The 18,288-nt window shown below is 34.7% G+C and overlaps 1 protein-coding gene across 2 annotated transcripts in view; it reads left to right on the top strand.

Moving 5' to 3' along the window:
* Nucleotides 1-848: 848 nt before the first annotated feature.
* Nucleotides 849-18,288, top strand: part of CDH18 (cadherin 18) — a gene marked incomplete at both ends in the record, with an annotated part of 154,762 nt that continues 137,322 nt past the window's right edge. For both annotated transcript variants that reach the window (XM_079533782.1, XM_079533781.1), the window contains one exon: nt 849-1,076. In XM_079533782.1, coding sequence (XP_079389908.1) covers nt 849-1,076 — 228 coding nt within the window. The remainder of the gene's footprint in view (nt 1,077-18,288) is intronic.

The following is an 18,288-nucleotide window of genomic DNA, read 5'->3' as shown; positions in this document are numbered from 1 at the left end:
CTGTCAATACTATCTAAGTTTATGAAATGCCAGCATGGTATTGGTTGGAATGTAAGTAAAAACTTGAGTAAAAATGCACATATTGATTGAAAGTCTCTTTCAGTATGCTCTAATACTCATTCAGAAACCTCAGAGCCCATTTTGGAGATTTTCCTTTGAAAGCCATGATAGCTATCGTTTTTTTTTACAATGTTGGATCTCTGTGCAGTGTATGGAAGATCAAGAACTTATCAGAAATGAATTGTCATTCCTTATCTATCTAGCATCTATCTAATGACACTGTAGGAGTGATTTTATTTAACTGCCCAACCAGATCAGTAATTTATTTGCAGGTAATCACCAATTTAACTTGCCCATGTCACTCAATTTTTAATGAAGTATATGTTCTTCGTAGCTTGGAAAAAAACATGCTAATTCTTAAGATATTTTAATAAAAACAATCAGAAAGCACTTTTACAGAAAGGACTGAAATTTTAGCTACAGTGAGAGTCTTTGAGAGACTGGTTAATAAAGCTGTGAGTGTAATCTAAGGTCAAAAACTGAAAACTACTGGTTTTAGTGATGAGTAAGTGGCTTTCTTTTCTTTCCCTATTAGATAGAAAATGGTCGTCTGTGGAGCTCTATGGTGAAGACCTCAGAAGAAATATCAGTTTTTCCAGTCAGCTTTTCATAATGTAAATACAGTTTGAGCTTCCCCCAATGGGCAGCTAAACCATGAACAAGCAGAAAAACCCTTTTTGGACTGTATTTCTGAACCAGGCTTCACCTTCCATCTCGAGAACTTTTTAAAGGATTACAGCTGAAAAAGACAAGAGAAAGAAAACCTTGAACAGGAACCCTATCCTACAATGAGAATTACAAGTACATCTTGTATCTGCCCAGTCCTAGTTTGTCTCTGTTTTGTGCAGAGGTGTTATGGAGCTGCTCATCATGGCTCCATCAAGGTGACTAGAAATCAAACCAGGCATACAGAAGGTGAAACAGAAGTACATCATCGTCCCAAGCGTGGATGGGTGTGGAATCAGTTCTTTGTTTTAGAAGAACACATGGGACCAGATCCTCAGTATGTAGGAAAGGTAAGGTATTATCTTTTTGTTTTTATTTTTCCGTCTCCTGAAACGTGGCACTGATAGAGGAAAACCAGATATCTCCTTAGATGTCACTTCATTTTAATGGTGGGCACCTCTCAGGTTGTTATATACAAGCACAGCGAGCTTACCATTTCCCTAAGTATGCTTTCTTTGTTTATTATAAGCAAAAATATCAATAAAAGCAAATAGGATGAAGTTAGAGTATTTATTCTGAGCTCAGCTGTACATGCAGTGAATGTGGCTTACATCGGATTTTGTAGACCCCTAAGTGAATAATATTTAAATATGTCAGTGCTAAATCCTTTTCTGGAGTATTTAAAAATAAGGTTCAGTTCTACATCAGGAAATATAATAAATACAGTCTAGATTCAAGAACATATTAATTCAGATATGTAAGGGTAAGTTGGAAAAGGACTCCTTCAAAGGGAGAGCTCTCTGTAGCATTCTTATAATGAGATGCAGGTGGAATGTTACTTGTTATAACACATAAGAAGCCTGTAGAAACAGCAGGCCCTATATTTATGTTTTTATTTACATGGTGAGTTTCAGGCATAAGGTTCATGCTTACGCAGTTGTAGGCTATCCAACAGAATTCTAATTTATTATGTGTAATATTGTCTGTATAATTTCTGTTTTAAATTTACATTAAAAAAAAAAAGCACAGAAATCATTCTGTGTAGCTTTATTGCAAGACACATGACAGATGGAGTTTTTTCCCCATGAATACTGTCAGCATAATGATAGAATTTCTTATTATGTAACCTAGAAGAATCTTTATTTCTGTAATGAAATTGGAGAAGTATGTTAAATGTGAGTGGTAAAGAAAGATGGTTAATGGGAGTAAAGCATGGTAAATGAACTATTTCATTTTGCCTTCGTTTTGCCCTGAAGATGAAAGTCTTTAAAATTATATTTTAGAATATACAAAATATCCAAGGAAACCAGTAGCTCCTGAAATCACAGATGTCTGGTAGCCAGGGCTTTCAAATTTGAACAGTATCATCTTACCCAAAATAGCAACTGGAGCATTTGCATATAAGATACTGTCAACACAAAAAATCAGAAAAATACCCTGTTTTTTTAGATCAGCCTTAGTAAAATGCCAAGCACTTGGCACACTGGAAATCTTTAGGATTTGTGCGGGAAATGTAGACTGGGGAATGACATTTCTAAATGGAAATACTTTGTTACATTGAATTAAAAGTTTATAAGGTAGGTGAACTGATGAGGGAATATTCCTCCAGAGACCATGTTAGTCTGATTAACATTTTCATGTATGAGTTTGGAATAGAAGAAATATTCCATAAACGTGTTGCCAATGTTGGTCTTTGCAGGAGAATCTAAAGATTATCTGGTAGAGCCAGATAGCATGAAGAATATTGGTACAGCAAGATAAAGGGTAAACATCAAGACCACAGTCTAATAATGCTCATGTAGAACAAGATCATGAATTTCAACAGTTGTACACTGTTGATTCATCAAGTGTAAGGGACAGAGAAAGAGAAAAATCTGGTTATCAGATCAGTTATAGATTCTACCGTTATACATTAAATAAGGTAAATATGATTTGAAGCTGCAAAAGCTGGGATGGGGAAAACAGAGACAATGTAGTATTAAAGCAGCTGTACAAAATAATGCTAACATGTTTACTGCTGCCTTTAATTTTGTTAAAAAAAATAATTAATTAAAAAAAAAAAGAATTTACTTGTGAAGCTACATGCAGAAAATCCAACACTGTGGTTGGAAGTGGTAATGGAAAGTAAAACATGATTGGATAATTGCCATCAAAAATAATAACAGAGACTATGTATATATTTTGTAAATACACTTCAGAGGAAACCACAGGGGAAAGAGACCTATTTAAGTTGATTCAGCTTGTTTCTGCAAAAGGTTAGGTTTTGTTCACAATGAGTTTATTTAGGATGGAAATAAGAAAGTGAGATTCTCAAAGAGGCTGTTAATAGGAAGAGTGGACAGGATCTGAAAGAATTTCAAAACAAAGCATCCTTGTCTTTATGATAGCATTCTCAAAGATGATTGCATGAAAAAGTAGACACCTATATGAGGATTTGGTGACCTATAGAATGATCCCTTTCAATTTTATGTTGCTATGATAATGTTGGAAATATTCTTTCGTTCTCTGACCTCTATATTAGTGCTACATTTAAAAAGATCAATAAATAGGACTGTGTTTAATCCCTCATGGTCAGAAGCACATTCCTTATCTGAGGACATTTATTCCTCTGTACTTAGCAATATTTTTCTTCCTTTTCCTGTAAGAATTCCCTATGCTGTACATAGTTTTCTATACTGAGTACATCACAACATTTGTAAACTCATTTTTGCAGAAGCTTTGTGGGACTTAGGAGGTCTATTACTCTACTTTACATTTGGTAAATAAAGTTGTGATGATTCTGATGATCTGAGTTACTGCAAATATCAATCACATTACTTCATTTACTTTTAATTTGGAAAAAAAGAAATGACTAGGTGAGACTGATGTTATGTTAGTAATGAAGATTGAGTAGTAATCATTGTGCATCAGTTGCTTTTCATTTTGAAAAACAGATGTTTAGTTGATGTTACATTTAATTATACATACCTCACAAGGCCTCATTTGACCTGACTAATTGAATAAGAGATTTTCTTTAAAAACCCCTCAGATTATGAAAGAAGGCAATGTGAGTGTTGCCCTTTAATTCCAGTCTTCCATTCAGTGGCAGCACCCTATCAATTCTGTCAATTATTAATTTTGTAGACTACTCTGCTTCACTGGTGAGTGTTTTGCCGTTTGATATCTGTCCTTTCACATTTTTCACACTCATTTTGGAAGCATCATCACAGAAAGCAGAGTCATTATGTACAGTGCTGTTATAATGATTACAGTCATTGTCATGGAAATGTACACTGAGGACAAGAATAGGATAGGCCTGCAATGAATATAGTAAGGTTTCTCATTCTTATCAGGAAATGACTGTCAAGACTGTGGATAATTTTGCTGCTATCATCTGTTATACACCAAAAGTTAGGACAACAAGTCATCTTTATATTTTAATATCAAACATATCTCCGTTTCTCAATCGCTACTTCTTTTCTGTAAGAAAATATAGTTTGGAGACTAGAAATGCGTATAAAACTAATGTGTATTAGTAATGATTATGAGACTTTTATAGGAACAAGGAATAAGGCAAAACACAGATCTTGGAAAAATTAGGTTGTGATAGAGATAAGAAACAAACATTTTGTAGATTTTAAATATTTTCCATGTACTGGCATTATTGAACTGGTTCTCTGTTGTTTTATTTGGGATCAGTCTTCAATGTTTCACAGCTTGCTCTCCCTAAAAGACAATTCCAAAAGCAGTTTCATATTTAAACAGGTATCTGTAAAGAAGTTAAAACCACAGTGACTTTTTTTCTACAGTCATGAATTATTTGGGGAGGCTTTCTTGAAAACTTCCTAAGATCAATGTCTAACAGTATTCAGGCACTCTGCTTATCTCTGTGTGTATGTGCATGTGTGCAATGAAGAAATTCCACTAAGCAGAAACAAAAGCCTTTGTCCCAAGCAGTTGAATCCACAGAACTGAGCTTCCAGCTACAAGAGCAAATGTGAGACTTTGCATTCCCAGAATGAAATGAAAACTATGCTACTTAAAACGTGACTGTGAGTACTGAAAAAGGGACTAGTAAGAGCAGTGTGTGCTGATAGGTGGTCAGACACCATCCTTCTGTTCCCCATTCAGGAGAATGAAAACCCTCCTGAGGAAACTTAGAATAACTTGTGCTGTAGTGCTGCAAACTAACATTTTTAATCCAAGTTGCATTTCCTTTGCATTTCTTCCATGTTTCCATGTTTAATTATTTGTATGTCAGGAATTGGAGAGCAGCAGATTTTAGGAGAGAAAAGAAGAGAATATATCTTTCAGTCTTTACCATTCTTTTTCATTTTGAATGTCATTGTCTCCAGAGTAGCTGTCTAGTCCCTGTGATATAACTTAAAAGTTACACTGGAAGCAAGTCATAGCTACACATTCACTGTTTTTTTTGACTTTGGGAGAGAAATAAATGTGTAGTGTAAAAGAGGAGATCGATATTGGTTAGAATCTGAGTGATTTGTGCTATTAGAGGGAATAGCACAAGAACGTAATGAATAAGACTGATACTTGATTTCTCTGTAGACCTTTCGGATCTTTGAAATACTAAATATATACCTCTAAATCCACTTCAAATATACCCTGCAGGGCAGGGATGGCTTTTCAGGTATTCAACTGTGTATAGCTTTTTAACAACCTTTCTTCCCAAATTTGGGGGATAGGGAGGGAGATTCTTAGTTTACTCAGTTCTTTTACCTGTAATACAATAATAATTTGTTTTGATGGGGTGTGTAAGGAAGTATGGAGCAGATGGGAATGAGTATGAATACAGGAAAGAGAAGAGGAAAATTTAACTCTTAAAAAGTCCTAGAATCGTAGTACTGTAAGTTAGGTAAGGAAAGTCATTTCTGGTATTATGCTGAATTTTCAAGTTAATGGATCTTTTAATTTGTTATTGTAGTCTTGAAAACAGAAATACTGCATAACAAACTTGTCATTCAAAATTCCTTTTCAAGTCGAAATGAAGATGTATCATTGCAAGAAATTAGTTCTAGTACAGGAAAGTGAATTTAGTCTTCTCTGATCATATCGAGACAATTTCACATTTCAGATTTAATAACAGAAGAGAAAAATCTATCCTTCAGAATAAATGCTAAGGAAGAAACAAAACCTGAATTTTACAATTAAAAAGACTTCATTCAATGGCAGAGGTTTAAGTAAAATAAAGAATATGAGATGTTTCATCATTTTAAAAAACTAGCAAATAGTTCCAAAATTTAGTCTAATTTAAAAAGCGGTTTTATTTTAATTTAAAGAAAATTAAAAGGTAAGTTTAAATGCTGTAGTCTAAAGATTTTGCACATAGCTTGCTAACCATTGTCATCCCTTTGTAAAATGAGTCTGAGGGGCATAAACAGCATCCTGCACAATGTGCATCCAATTTTCTACCACTTAAGTTGCTCCTTTTACAACTTTAGGCAAAATAATTTGCCTTTGTCTAGTAAAAGCATGGTAGCAATGAAAACATAAATGTGCAAATGAACATTTTTCTATTCTTTTATGGACTTTGCTTCTTTAAATTTTTTACATTCAAATTTACTTATGTAGAAAAGAAAGCGTAATGAAAAGGAATGGAGTTAAGGCTCAGCAAGCTTTTAAATTACAAATATAATGTGTTTGGTGTGAAAAAGGTTTTTATTTGTGCTTCTTTTTAATTCTTCTAGAGATTCTTTGAAGTAAGGAAGATTAACATTGAATAAATAAAATTAACAAATGTTAATTTTATTTATTCAGGAAACATTTTAAAAAGGAATGGAAAACAAAAGGAAGCATTTTAACTATTTTAATTCATTTTAAGGCTGAGAGATGTCTCCAGCTTCTACTGGAGGACATCTCCAGAGGAATCTGTGAGACTGAGATTATAGATGTTGGTACTGCATAAGTAGAGCTATGTACTTTAATAGATCCTTTCTTACTTTATATCACACACATACTCCTTTTACAGTTTCTCTCCTGTGTGTGTCTCTTGGTTTTAGTGGACTTTGTACCCATTTTTACGGCTTTCTGCTCCCTGCTTACTCAGGTCCTCATTAATGTCACCATGAATATTGATAAATAGCATCTTGATTCAGTGCCATTTAAGTTGATGGGAAGCTGACACTGGTCGGATAAGGCAGTGTCTATTTCTTTTTTTCTATCTTTATCTCCTACTGTTGCTCAAGGAGCAGGTTTGCCAAGAAACTGAGGAAGTGGACCCTCTCCATCGTACAGCTATTATGTAATCTGAAGTTAGTAGTATGTGACATTATATATCCTATATGATATCAGCTGCCTCATTTTCTGCTTTTTTTTACAAAAAGCTGGCTAAGGACTTGCCACCCCAAATCTTTTCATACTAAAAATTCACAAGTGCACTTGCTTTTTCTTGAGTTCTGATGATAGACAGTCTCCTGTGCTGCCTCCATGCTGATAGTAACACTGTCTTTATTAGCCAAATATTTTGTTTTTGAGGGTATGAGGCCACTTTATTCAAGTTCTACCAGTCATAGCGTGCTGTGGACGTTTATTTATTATTTTCAAATGGAATTTCTAAACATTGAAAAGTTATCTAGGGAAAAATCAAAAGAAGTAAGTGCTTTCATCAGCCTGATCAATCCGACTTTCTCCTAGTGAGTTCTTGTATTGTAATCCTAGACAGAAAATGGCTATGTACAAACTGACGGGCATTTTGACTTGACGGACTAAACAAACAGAAAAGCATAAACACACTGAAGTTCACTCTTAGACCAAAGAAATGGGATATAGTGTTTACCTGGTTTAACTTGATTTAAGTTGATGTGGAATGGCACCAGGAATAAACTTGGTCCTTTATGTCAAAACAGCAACATGGAATCTAATATGTCAAAATAATTCTGGTTTTGTGAGGAAGTTTTATACAGTTTGTCAGTATCAAACTGAGGTATCAGTGCAAAAGGCTGTGGAGCAAATCAACAGGTGAACAGTAATTATCGCATGTACTTGATGCAGTGATCTGAGGAAATGTGCCGAAAGCAGTAATTCTAGTACATAAATTCTCATCTAAAACTATCTTCATATGTAGATATCCAAGTAATGAAAGGTGCAGTGATCTCAGTATTATTAATAGTAGTACAAAACTTGTATGCGGGAAAAACCAAATGGCATTTAATAGTAAAGGAATATATTAAGGTAAAACAGTGATTAGTCAAGTGAAAATTTACATTAATTGTAAAATCCACTGAGAAAATTGGAAATACTAGCCATAGAGAAATGCAGCAAAAGAGTTTTCCTAGACTGAGTGAAATTCAATACAGGTAAATATAGAATAGGACATGAGCTGCAACTGTTTTAACTGAGTTGTCAGTTACTTCTAATATGACCTTACAGTCTTGTTAGTTCCTTGAAAAACTTCCATCAGCTCTGTGCTTAGGAACAATCCAATGAGCAATCTGAATATTAGGAATTATTAGAAGGGAAAAAATAACAGGACCAAACATGTTTACTGTTTCAATTCAGAACATACCTGCACCTCAAATACAAAGGACACTTCTCATTTTCTTCTCCTTTTCCTCAGTCTTACAACAACAATAAAAAGAGATGTGCTACAAGATTTATTAAAAATATATATATATATAGTTTCTGCATGAGGAACAACTTAATCCATATTCTAGAATTATTTGCAGCTGTTCTGTTTGTTTTGAAAAGAGGATTTTTCATAGGAAGAGGCTATTTTACTTCCTTGGAAGTTGTACAGGGAACAGCTGAGTGTAGGGGAGCTCTTCTGACTGAGAAGAGATGAAAAAAAGTGAGTTTGGTACTGGACAGGCAGTCATGACTAGTGTGAGGAATGTGTGAATCAGGAATGAATTTCCCTATATTTTGCTTCCTTCTTACAAGCAGTAAAAGTCATCCACAATAAAAATAAAAACAAAACAGAAACAGACTATGGAAAATAATGCAATCTGTGTGAAATTTTACTATACTCCTAATTCGTCTCTCAGTAATGAATTGAGGTAATTCAGCAGATAAAAAAAGCACACTAAGATGTTGAGCAAGCGACAGTTTGATAGAAAATCCATTCATTTAAGAAATCAGAGCTGTATATTTGTAACTGTAGGCAGTTGAAATTTGGATAAAATAAATATTGTCCATCAGAAACATTTATTCTTATATTAAATATTGTTCCATGTTTGGTTGTGTCAGAGGCTGTTGCTGATGAACTCAGCATTCCCAGTCCATCCTTCCTTCTTAGATAACTATTCCTTTATATGTCTGTATTAGCATGACAAGTCCTCTCCTTCAGTTAATGTGGAAGTAATTTCAACATTTCTCTGTATTGTCTGAAATCAATGGGGTGTGTTTCTTTCCAAGCAAAAAGGCAAACATTCATTATAGTGTTGTTTTTATAATTAACTATGTTTTCTGTAAAAAAAGAAAAAAGAAAAAGGTTTTTTTGTTTGGTTGCTTGCTCAGTCAGCAGCTTCAAATATTGGTGGTATTGTAGTTTTTGTTTTTAAATTGATATTATTTGTTCCTTTCTAGTTCTGACTAAAGATGATAGATATTTAATATTTCTTGAAAATCAGATGCCATTGATGAGGTCCTGTGTAAGAAACCCAAAGCAGAGACCCGGAATACTCTACTTCTGGCATACATAAGGGAAAAAATAAATTATCAGAGGTGAAAATTCTGTAACTGTTTTCATTTGTGGCCACTTTCTTACAAACTAGCTGTTAAACTTCCACCTTGAACTATTTCATCTATTATGTATCAATTTCTCCACTGCAGAGAGCAACATTTTTTATTAGAGTTTTCAGTGTCCCTCAAAGTACATCCACATCTTTGTCTTCACCAAAGATGCCAGTACTAACTACAGTAGTTCATAGTAGCAGAACGATGCAAATCATTGGACTAGGCAGCACATAGGGATATACTTGATTGCAAATCGAGGGTTAGAGTAATGTTCCTGGTTCTTTTGGGAAGAAAAATATTATTAAGTAGCACTATGCAGTATTGGTAGTTATACACAGTAAATTTTCTATGGCTACTTTTTCATTTGGTCTATTTTGATATAGAGTAGAAGAAATCTGATATTAGTGTGTACTGTTTATGTTGTCCAAGAAGGTGGGACCCACAACTTCCTACAGCAGAATTAATGCTAATATTTATTTTTGACATTGCTATTTCAGGAAAAATTAAGTTGTTCACAAGGCACATGCTGACACAGTAAACAGACATTCTTCTAGATGTCTCAGAAGTGCTCCAGCCTACATATTAGTATTTATTTATTTTCTGTTTTATTTTCTAAGGGAGCATTGTGGTTTAACCTGACAGGCAGCTCAGCACCACACAGCCATTCACTCACTCCACCCTCCCACAGGAATGGGGGAGAGAATGGGGAAAAAAGGATAGAACTTGTAAGTTGAAATAAAATCTATTTACTAAGACAGAAAAGAAAAAGAGAAATAATAGTGAGGATAATTGTACATGTATACACATACATATACATATATATTTACAAAACAGTTGATACACAATTGTTCATTGCCCTCTGACCAAAGCGCAGCCAGTCCCTGAGCAGCAGCTGCCTCCTCAACCCTGCTCAGCAGCCTCTCAGTTTTACAGTTTTTGATATGATGCCATATGGTATGGAATATCCCTTTGGCCAGTGTGAGTCAACTGTCCTGGTAAAATCCCCTTTCAGATTCTTGCGTCCCCTCAGCCCTCCACTGGTATGACAGTAGGAGAAGCTGAACTGTCCTTAGCGCTGTATAGCAGTGCTCAGAATCAACTGAAACACTGGTGTATTATCAACATTGTTTTCCTCCTGAAGTCAAAACATAGCATCATACCAGATGCTATGAAGAAAACAACAACTCTGTTACAGCTGAAACCAGGACAGTAGGAGGACAGTGTTTTGCTCTGTCAGCCTTTTGTAGCAAACAATAATGAAAAAATCCCTAGGTGGAAAGGTGATACAAGAGCGTCAAGACTCACAGGTACTCCAAGGAGAATGTGTAAATTTTCTGTCTACCACAGTTCACAATTTTGTACATTAAGATTTCTTCAGAATTGCTAGAACTGTTTCTACTTTTGAAAATCAGTGTTCTCTTTCTCTCTCTTTTTTTTTGTTTGGTTTTTAAGAGAAAATTGGAAACTCGCTGTTATTCAGTAACTATTTTCATCAATGTAATGCCCTGACTACGTCTGTAGGTGTAATAATGGTTTATTAAGCTGAAGTCTTTTTTAATTGATGGTACTTTTTACTCAAGAAAAATGATCTGCATTGTGTAACTTGGAAAACCAAGTAAATGCAGGAAACAAAATTTTTCCGATGCATCAGTTTATAGAAGAGAGAGCAGCACCGGTTTGTCAGCCATTCTCTTTTACCTTGAGCTCTCATTTAATATGCTCTTTCTTCCCCATGTTATTCCATTCTGCCTGGTTGTTTCCAGCCAGTGGTTACTGCATTTCCCAACACCTACATCCTTCCCCCATCAATAATGCCACTGAAGAAGTGGAGACAAACTGTTCTTCAAGCGTGTTGAGATTCTGCAGAAATATTTTCTCCTCACTCTTTATTACTCATTTGAATTCCCTTCACTACTTAAAATTTCACTGTAAGATTGCAGTTCCTATTTTCCAGAAATTCATTATTGCATGTGGTACTTTTAGTCTTGTGTCGTTGTATTGTGTCTACAATTCTGTTGCACTCTGAAATGTTCATCACTCCAGTGAAGCCCATAATTAACAAGTAGTTGTGCTGTGTAAGAGAGGACTCTGTTCCTCCCATTTTCTTGTCTTCTTCTATGTTTAGGTATTGCACAGAGAGCAATATGCATCTCTGCTGTCTTGCTTCAGCAGAACAGAAAGATTGAAGTGTTGAAGATCTGCAGCCTACTAAACAGTAGGAATAGCGTCTCATATGGTAATTAATAACATCTTGTAGATATTAACATATTAATGAGTTTTGTGTGTTTACACTGAGTTTCTGAGTAACTCTAGCAAACCATGCTAACGTGGAGATATTCTAAATTTCACAGACTGGCTTCTCAGCTAATGTAGGATGCAAAACACTGGATTTATTCTCTGAATTGTATTTGGAGATCCATCTTCATCTATAGGGAATCAAGGAGAGTTTTTTACAACATAGTTGTATTCTGGGATCTGTGTCTTAGTTGTTCGTTTGATGCACCTTCTGAAGAGTTTCTAGCAGGAACTGGTTATAAGTTTTGTCTGTGAAGTTTTTCCAGAGAAGAGATCATGAATCAGCTTTGTCAAGTAAGGTGCTCTGGGAAGTGTGGTTATGAGATGACATATGAGGAACTTGCTTTTTCTTCTGGTAGCCATTGGAAAAATATCACATGTGGAGCAGAAAGTTCAAATACTAGAAGAACTTGCCCAAGTGTCTGCTGTTCAGTTGGTGTCTGTACACAGGAACAAGGGTGCAGTTGGTACAGTGAACTTGTTTGGTTACCATTAAGGATATTTCATTATTTGTTGAAAGCTCATTTGGGTCATCTTTTCAGTTCTATCCTTCTTGCAACACATGGATATTTTTGGATATATAGATAATTTTGGGGCTTGTCTAAATTATGAAGCTAAATAAAATGCTTGCCTATAATCCTAAAATGGATGATTCATATCAGAATGCAGAATTTTTATACTTTTTACAATTCCTGTGCAATTACTGTATCTACTGGTAGGTAACTTTTCTTGTTGCCTTTCGAGTTGAAGCAAAACAGTTGCAAATGTGAATTGTTCAATGCTGCTTTGAAAAATGAAATGAAACTGCAAAACTTTGGATTCATCAAAATCAATATATGTACTTTCAGGGAATTTTGCAGACCCTCTTACCTCAGAAAGGCCTCTAAGCATTACAGTAATGCTTGTTATCCTGCTAACAAGCAGATGCTACATTTGCAGTTGGCTTTTGTTTGAAAAGTTTTTGTTATGTGGATGTGGCAGGGCCTGGGTAAAGTAATGTGTAAAAGAGTCTGAATCATCTATCCACTTGGACATTGTGTAAAAGGACAGTTCTTCTCTAGAGCTTGATTGAGAAACTGTTTGACTGTGACTGGTTTATTCCTGTGTGCGAGATGTACAAGAAAAACAAATTGAATAATTAATTGATTAATTAACCGTAATGTACATTGGTTAGTTGAGCAGTGAGTGTTTTGTTTGAAGGCCTTTGATAGTAAATTTATTTTACTGACAAGAAGGGAAACTGAGTGCCAAAGGCACCTGTTTCTGCATATGTATAAACCCGCTGACGAAGGAGAAGGAGTGATTCCCAGTTCAGCTGAAAATTTAACTATATGTTTGTTAAAGAAAACGTTTGTAATAGAATAGCATTTATTTTCTTGTTTGAGAAATTAGAAATAAACAGCAAGAAGACCAGTGCTATAATTTCTGTATATTTCACATTTCCTCTTTATTTTTCTGTTTGCTCAAAGATGTCAAGAATATTTTTACAGGTTTTTTGCACTGGGTCTGAATGTCTTCTATAGACATACTTTACTCTTTGAGTTGATATTTTTATATTAGAGCTGCTCCCTTACAGCTGTTTTTTGTTTGTTCATTTTGATTTCACAAATACTTACCAAGCTAAAATAGTTAAACTGTCTATCAGTTGGTTTTGTTTTGTTCTGTGTTTTTCATTTAAAAAGGAGGGTTGGACTCTTCACTGAAGCACTGAATTTTATTTTGAAGGCAGGGTGGGTGGTGGAGAGAGACAGCATCCAGAGCCAAGCTGTAAAACAGAGGAGGGCATTGCAGGTGCACAGGGTGCACTGCAGATGTGCACTAACAGTAGTGATTTTCTTGCCTGCTCCAGTACTGATCCAGTTTCTCATGACTCAGGACAGCAAGAAGGGACATAACTGGAGGAGGGGTGAGTTAAAGACAGGGAAAACGTGGAGAAAGAAAAAGGTGTGAGTATGAACAAGAAAATTTGATGAGATTGGCAGCCAGAGCTGGAAACATGAAAAGTATAAAAGGATGGTAAAGTGAGGAAAGATAGAAGAACTCCCTTACAAATGAGGATCTCCATGTATTTGAGGTCTAACCACTTTGTTTGAATAATGGACTACAGATAAAAGGGAATGTGTAACAAATGTGTATGCACCCTTGTAAGTTCAAAACATGTTCTTTTCTTTCAGCATTCCTCTGTTTATAGAACTCCAATAAATCCCCTCATGTTTCTAAAAGTGAAGAAATTCTTTTAATAAACTTGTGTAGTACATAAAATTTGTGCAGAATAAAGCAGAATATTGCCCTGTTGTTTATATATTATTCAGACAGAATAATAATTAACAAATGATAAATGCTCTAAGAAAGAATTATTGATATGATTACATTATTTTTGCATGTAAGCCTATTCTGGTGAGAAAAAGATAAATATAAATATCCGTTTTAAGAAATGTAAGAAAACGGATAAATCTGCTTGTTTATAAAGCCTTCTGTCTACTAAGAAATCTGAGCAAGAACAGCCTTTCTTACAAGATGCTTGTTATTTGGGGGATTTTTGAGTACTATTTTTTTTTTTTTTTTTTTTTTTTTTTTGTGGATTTTGTTTTGATCAAGGAAAATGTGTTTTGATAGTATTTTAGCACCCCTGCCCATAAGATAAAAAAAATGATGCTGGCATATAATGAAATAATGATTCCCTGAATAAAAATGAAACCTTTTTCCAACCCTTTACAAATGCTTCCTTGAATGTTAAAGTTTGATTTATTCATAGAAGTGAACTAGTTTACTTATCTTTAATCAAAGCAAGATTACAGATTAGGAGGAGATGATTTATACATGAAGTAGCTGAAATGTTTTTTTAAAAGGCCACAGTTTCATAGGTCAGGAAGAAACCTCAAGAGACCATCCCTTCCAGACCCATAGCCCATGATGGGAATAGTTATGACTAAACCTTTCCTGACAGATTTTTATCTGTTCTGTCTCATTTAATCTGTACTGTTTTGCATCATCTCATTCATTCAGTTTTTTTCCCTCTCTGATATTTTTTTTCTGGTTTTTTTTTTTTTTGGTTTTTTTTTTTTTTTTTGGCAAAGCACTTGTCCACATGCCAGAGTTACTTTTGTATTAATTCTTGAAGGAACATGCACATGGAGGGGATGTTGGAGGGAAATAACTAAAATAATCATGAAACAAACTGAAGTTATATTCAAAACTAATTAGCTAGAGATATTCATCCAGCCAGAGTGATTGAGTACACAGTTATTAAGTGTATATGAAATGTTCTGAGAGTGCTGGTGCAGTGCAGTCCATACAGCTTATGCAGAAAGAGACCTGTCTTCTTAAAGCTTTAGGAAGAAAAATGCAATCTTGGTTAGTACATGGGTAGTAATTTTGGATGTGACAACATAGGTATAGTATTCCTTCACTTCCTTCAGGTCCAGTTACCTCACCAGCTCAGATTTTATTTCACCTTTCTTCCTCTTCTGCAGTAGGTAGAGAAGCGTAGCTTTGAAAATAATTTGCTCCTCTACCATGAAGTGAAGAATATATTTTTTATTGTCTATAAAAGTTAACGAGTGAAGGGAACGCTTTAGTTTGGATAAGAGAAGGATAGTGCTATGTAGGATTTATAAAGTTTAGAGATTATTACAATAAAAAGTTGATTTTTTTAACAGTGCAACAGGTGAACTTTCCCATTTCTGGCTTTTTACAATTGGATAATATTAAAAAAAAAAATTAGCGTGATTATTATTACTGGAGGTGGTTGAATGGAGTAGTGGCAAGACTACTTTGTCAAAACTCTTCTGTTGGTTACTGAATTGAATTGAAATTGAAAACTGCTTAAAATGTTTTTGGATGAATTCATACACATTAGGCCTGCTTGCTGCTAGTTAAATGTGGGTATGGAACATCCGCATTTGTTGAAAGTAAATGTACTGTTTTATTGTCAGGTAATGTTATGTTGCACAGGCTTTCGTTTTCTCCAAGAACATCTTTTAAGATCAAATGAAACTTGAAAAATAATTATTTTAAATTAGAAGAAAAAGTACTGAACTCACAAAGCATAGCATGAGGTGTTTGTGCAGTGTAAGCAATAAAAAACATGGGTAGAGGTAAACTCATAACACTACTGTAACACAAGTTCATAACATTAGTTACCATAAGGCACACAATTAGCCTACAACTAGCTGTGCTAATCACAGTGTATTTTGGGCTGTGAAACTGTTTTCTGGATTTTTATTATAAATTGAATTCTGCTTTCACAAGGCTTCACATTGAGTATTTTGAGAATTTCACAAGCAACTATAATCATCAAACACAATTTCCTGAATGATACTGAAGGCACCACTTCCAAGGAGGAAAAAAAATAGCATATGAACTCATTTTTACTGATTGTGAGTGTCCTTAATGCCTTTCTGCAAATTTATCATAGCCATATCTTGTGCTTTAGCTGACTGCCAGAGACTTTCTTCTTTGTATTAGAAAAATATGTAGAATTGTGAAAATTACCTTAATTCTCCGTTCAAAATTAAAGGTAAAATGGAAGTTCGATTTTCTAAAATATTTTTACGTCTAAGCAGTACTTCTTAACTTAATCAAGATAGCATGTGTGCTATATACACAAATATACATTTTATTTGCCATATCCCTTTCTATAATCTTCCATTCATTGTACAGTTCTGCATCCAGTTATGCTCCCAAAATTCTCTATTTAATTCTGCAAAACTTTAGAACACTACAGGCTGAAGTTTAAATTTTCATGTGTCCTTGGCATCATAGTATATCAGTGCGTTCAATGTGAGTGCAGTTGGAGATGGACTTTAAGGAACAGTCTTGTATGTGGAGCATAGAAATAGATGGCTGTTTCAGGCTAGGTTGTATAAGAGAGTCCAGGGTGAAGGAAAGAAGAACAAAAGAAAGAGGCAAGGTGGCAGTATATGAAACATATATATGAATATTCTGAAGTACTTGATTGGGAAAAGTTGATTAGATGACAGTGTGATATACTGAGCTACAGAGTGGGATTGTTGTCTCCTTGGAGTTGATACAGCAAACCACCTACTGTTTCTGGGAGGGAAGAAAAAAAAGTTATTCCACTGTGAAAACTCTCAGAGCTCTTCACATCAGAAAACTACTACATTTAATCTCCTGCACCTGCAGACACTGCAGCTCAGAGCTCAGCTTGACTGACATGGCACTGGACCTGAACAAGCAACTGGTAAGGCAGCAGGTTCTAATGTTTTGAGAATCAACTTATCCTTCTCTTCATGACTCAGTGTGAATTAACTTAGTGCCTTAGTGGTATTTCAGCTACATGATGTTTGCAGATGTTGCTGACAGCAGAGTGATTATCACCCCTGTGCTCAACAGGCCTTCATCCTTGAAATAGGACACATTTTCTCCTTTTGTTCCTTTTTCTTTCAGTTTGAATTTAGTTCTTGGTCTGAAGAAAGAGTAACTCTCCTTTTGTAATATCTCTACCTAGATGGCTTGCCATTACCACAGAAGTTTCTGAGTAGGGCTGTTATGACATGGCAAGGTGTTGTACACCCATGTCAGTGTGAGTGGTTCCCAGAAATGCCAAGTACTTTGGAAGCAATAAAGCGATCACAGAAAAACTTTATGCTCTTTTCCAGGTCATCTAACAGCAGATACAGGAGATTGTTCCAACTCCCTGTTCTCTCCTCCCCTGCCCCTCTTTCTTCTTTGCCCCTACTATCCTGAAAATCTGGAATCTTCTAAAACTTCAAGTTTCTATCTTTATGATGCTATTTAGTAGTTACATATTGTCATTCGTTATGTATAAATTATTCATTGTAAGTATTATAAATCAAAACAAGCATCGTTAAAAGCAGTATTTGTTGTTAAAAAAATCATTCTTTCCCTAGTTTTATCTATGAGGGTTAGTGGTCTGATCCTAAGTCCACTAGTATTATATTCTGCATTTCATAATTTAAAAGAAAATAATTAAGTCAATTAAAATGATAATGATCCTGAAACCAATTCAGAGAAGTAAGTACTTCTCTGTCATACAGAACTTAAGGATTTGTGGAATTCAGACTGACAACAGGATTCTTGTAAGGGTAAGAACTTAGTATGATTTAAAAAACAAACAAAAAAAATGTATACTTATTTATTTTTAAAATGATAAAAATAATTACATTTAAAGTGCACAACTTCATTTCCCATTTCTAACTTAATCCATTTCAAGGAAAAAACAGATATAAAATTAGGTATAACACTTAGTTTTGAAGCTTATTTTGCACAAAAAATGATACAAAACATCTGCAAAAAATTTAATTTGGCTGCTTTTTGGAGTAGTCATAAGCCAGATAAAAAGTCACTGTAACGTGAAATAAAGCTCTTTGAGTGCTAATATTATCAGAACCTAATAGATCAGTGCCTGATTTTAAGTATTTCTTGTTTTTTTTTCTTTGATGTTAATTTGACTCCTAGCCATACCTTTCCAATAACAGGTTGAATGTGTCTTGCTGACATTTACTGAGAATCAGCTTTGAGACAATCTTATTTATCTTCCCTCATTTTCCCAGTTTCTGTTGTGATGTTGAATACTTATTCTATCAGTTTGCTTCTCATGCTTACAAATGAAAT

Source organism: Tetrao urogallus, assembly GCF_951394365.1.
Source record: "Tetrao urogallus genome assembly, chromosome: 3".
Lineage (NCBI taxonomy): Eukaryota > Metazoa > Chordata > Aves > Galliformes > Phasianidae > Tetrao > Tetrao urogallus.
The sequence above is the reverse complement of the archived record's forward strand: the minus strand, read 5'-3'. Positions and strand labels throughout refer to the sequence as shown.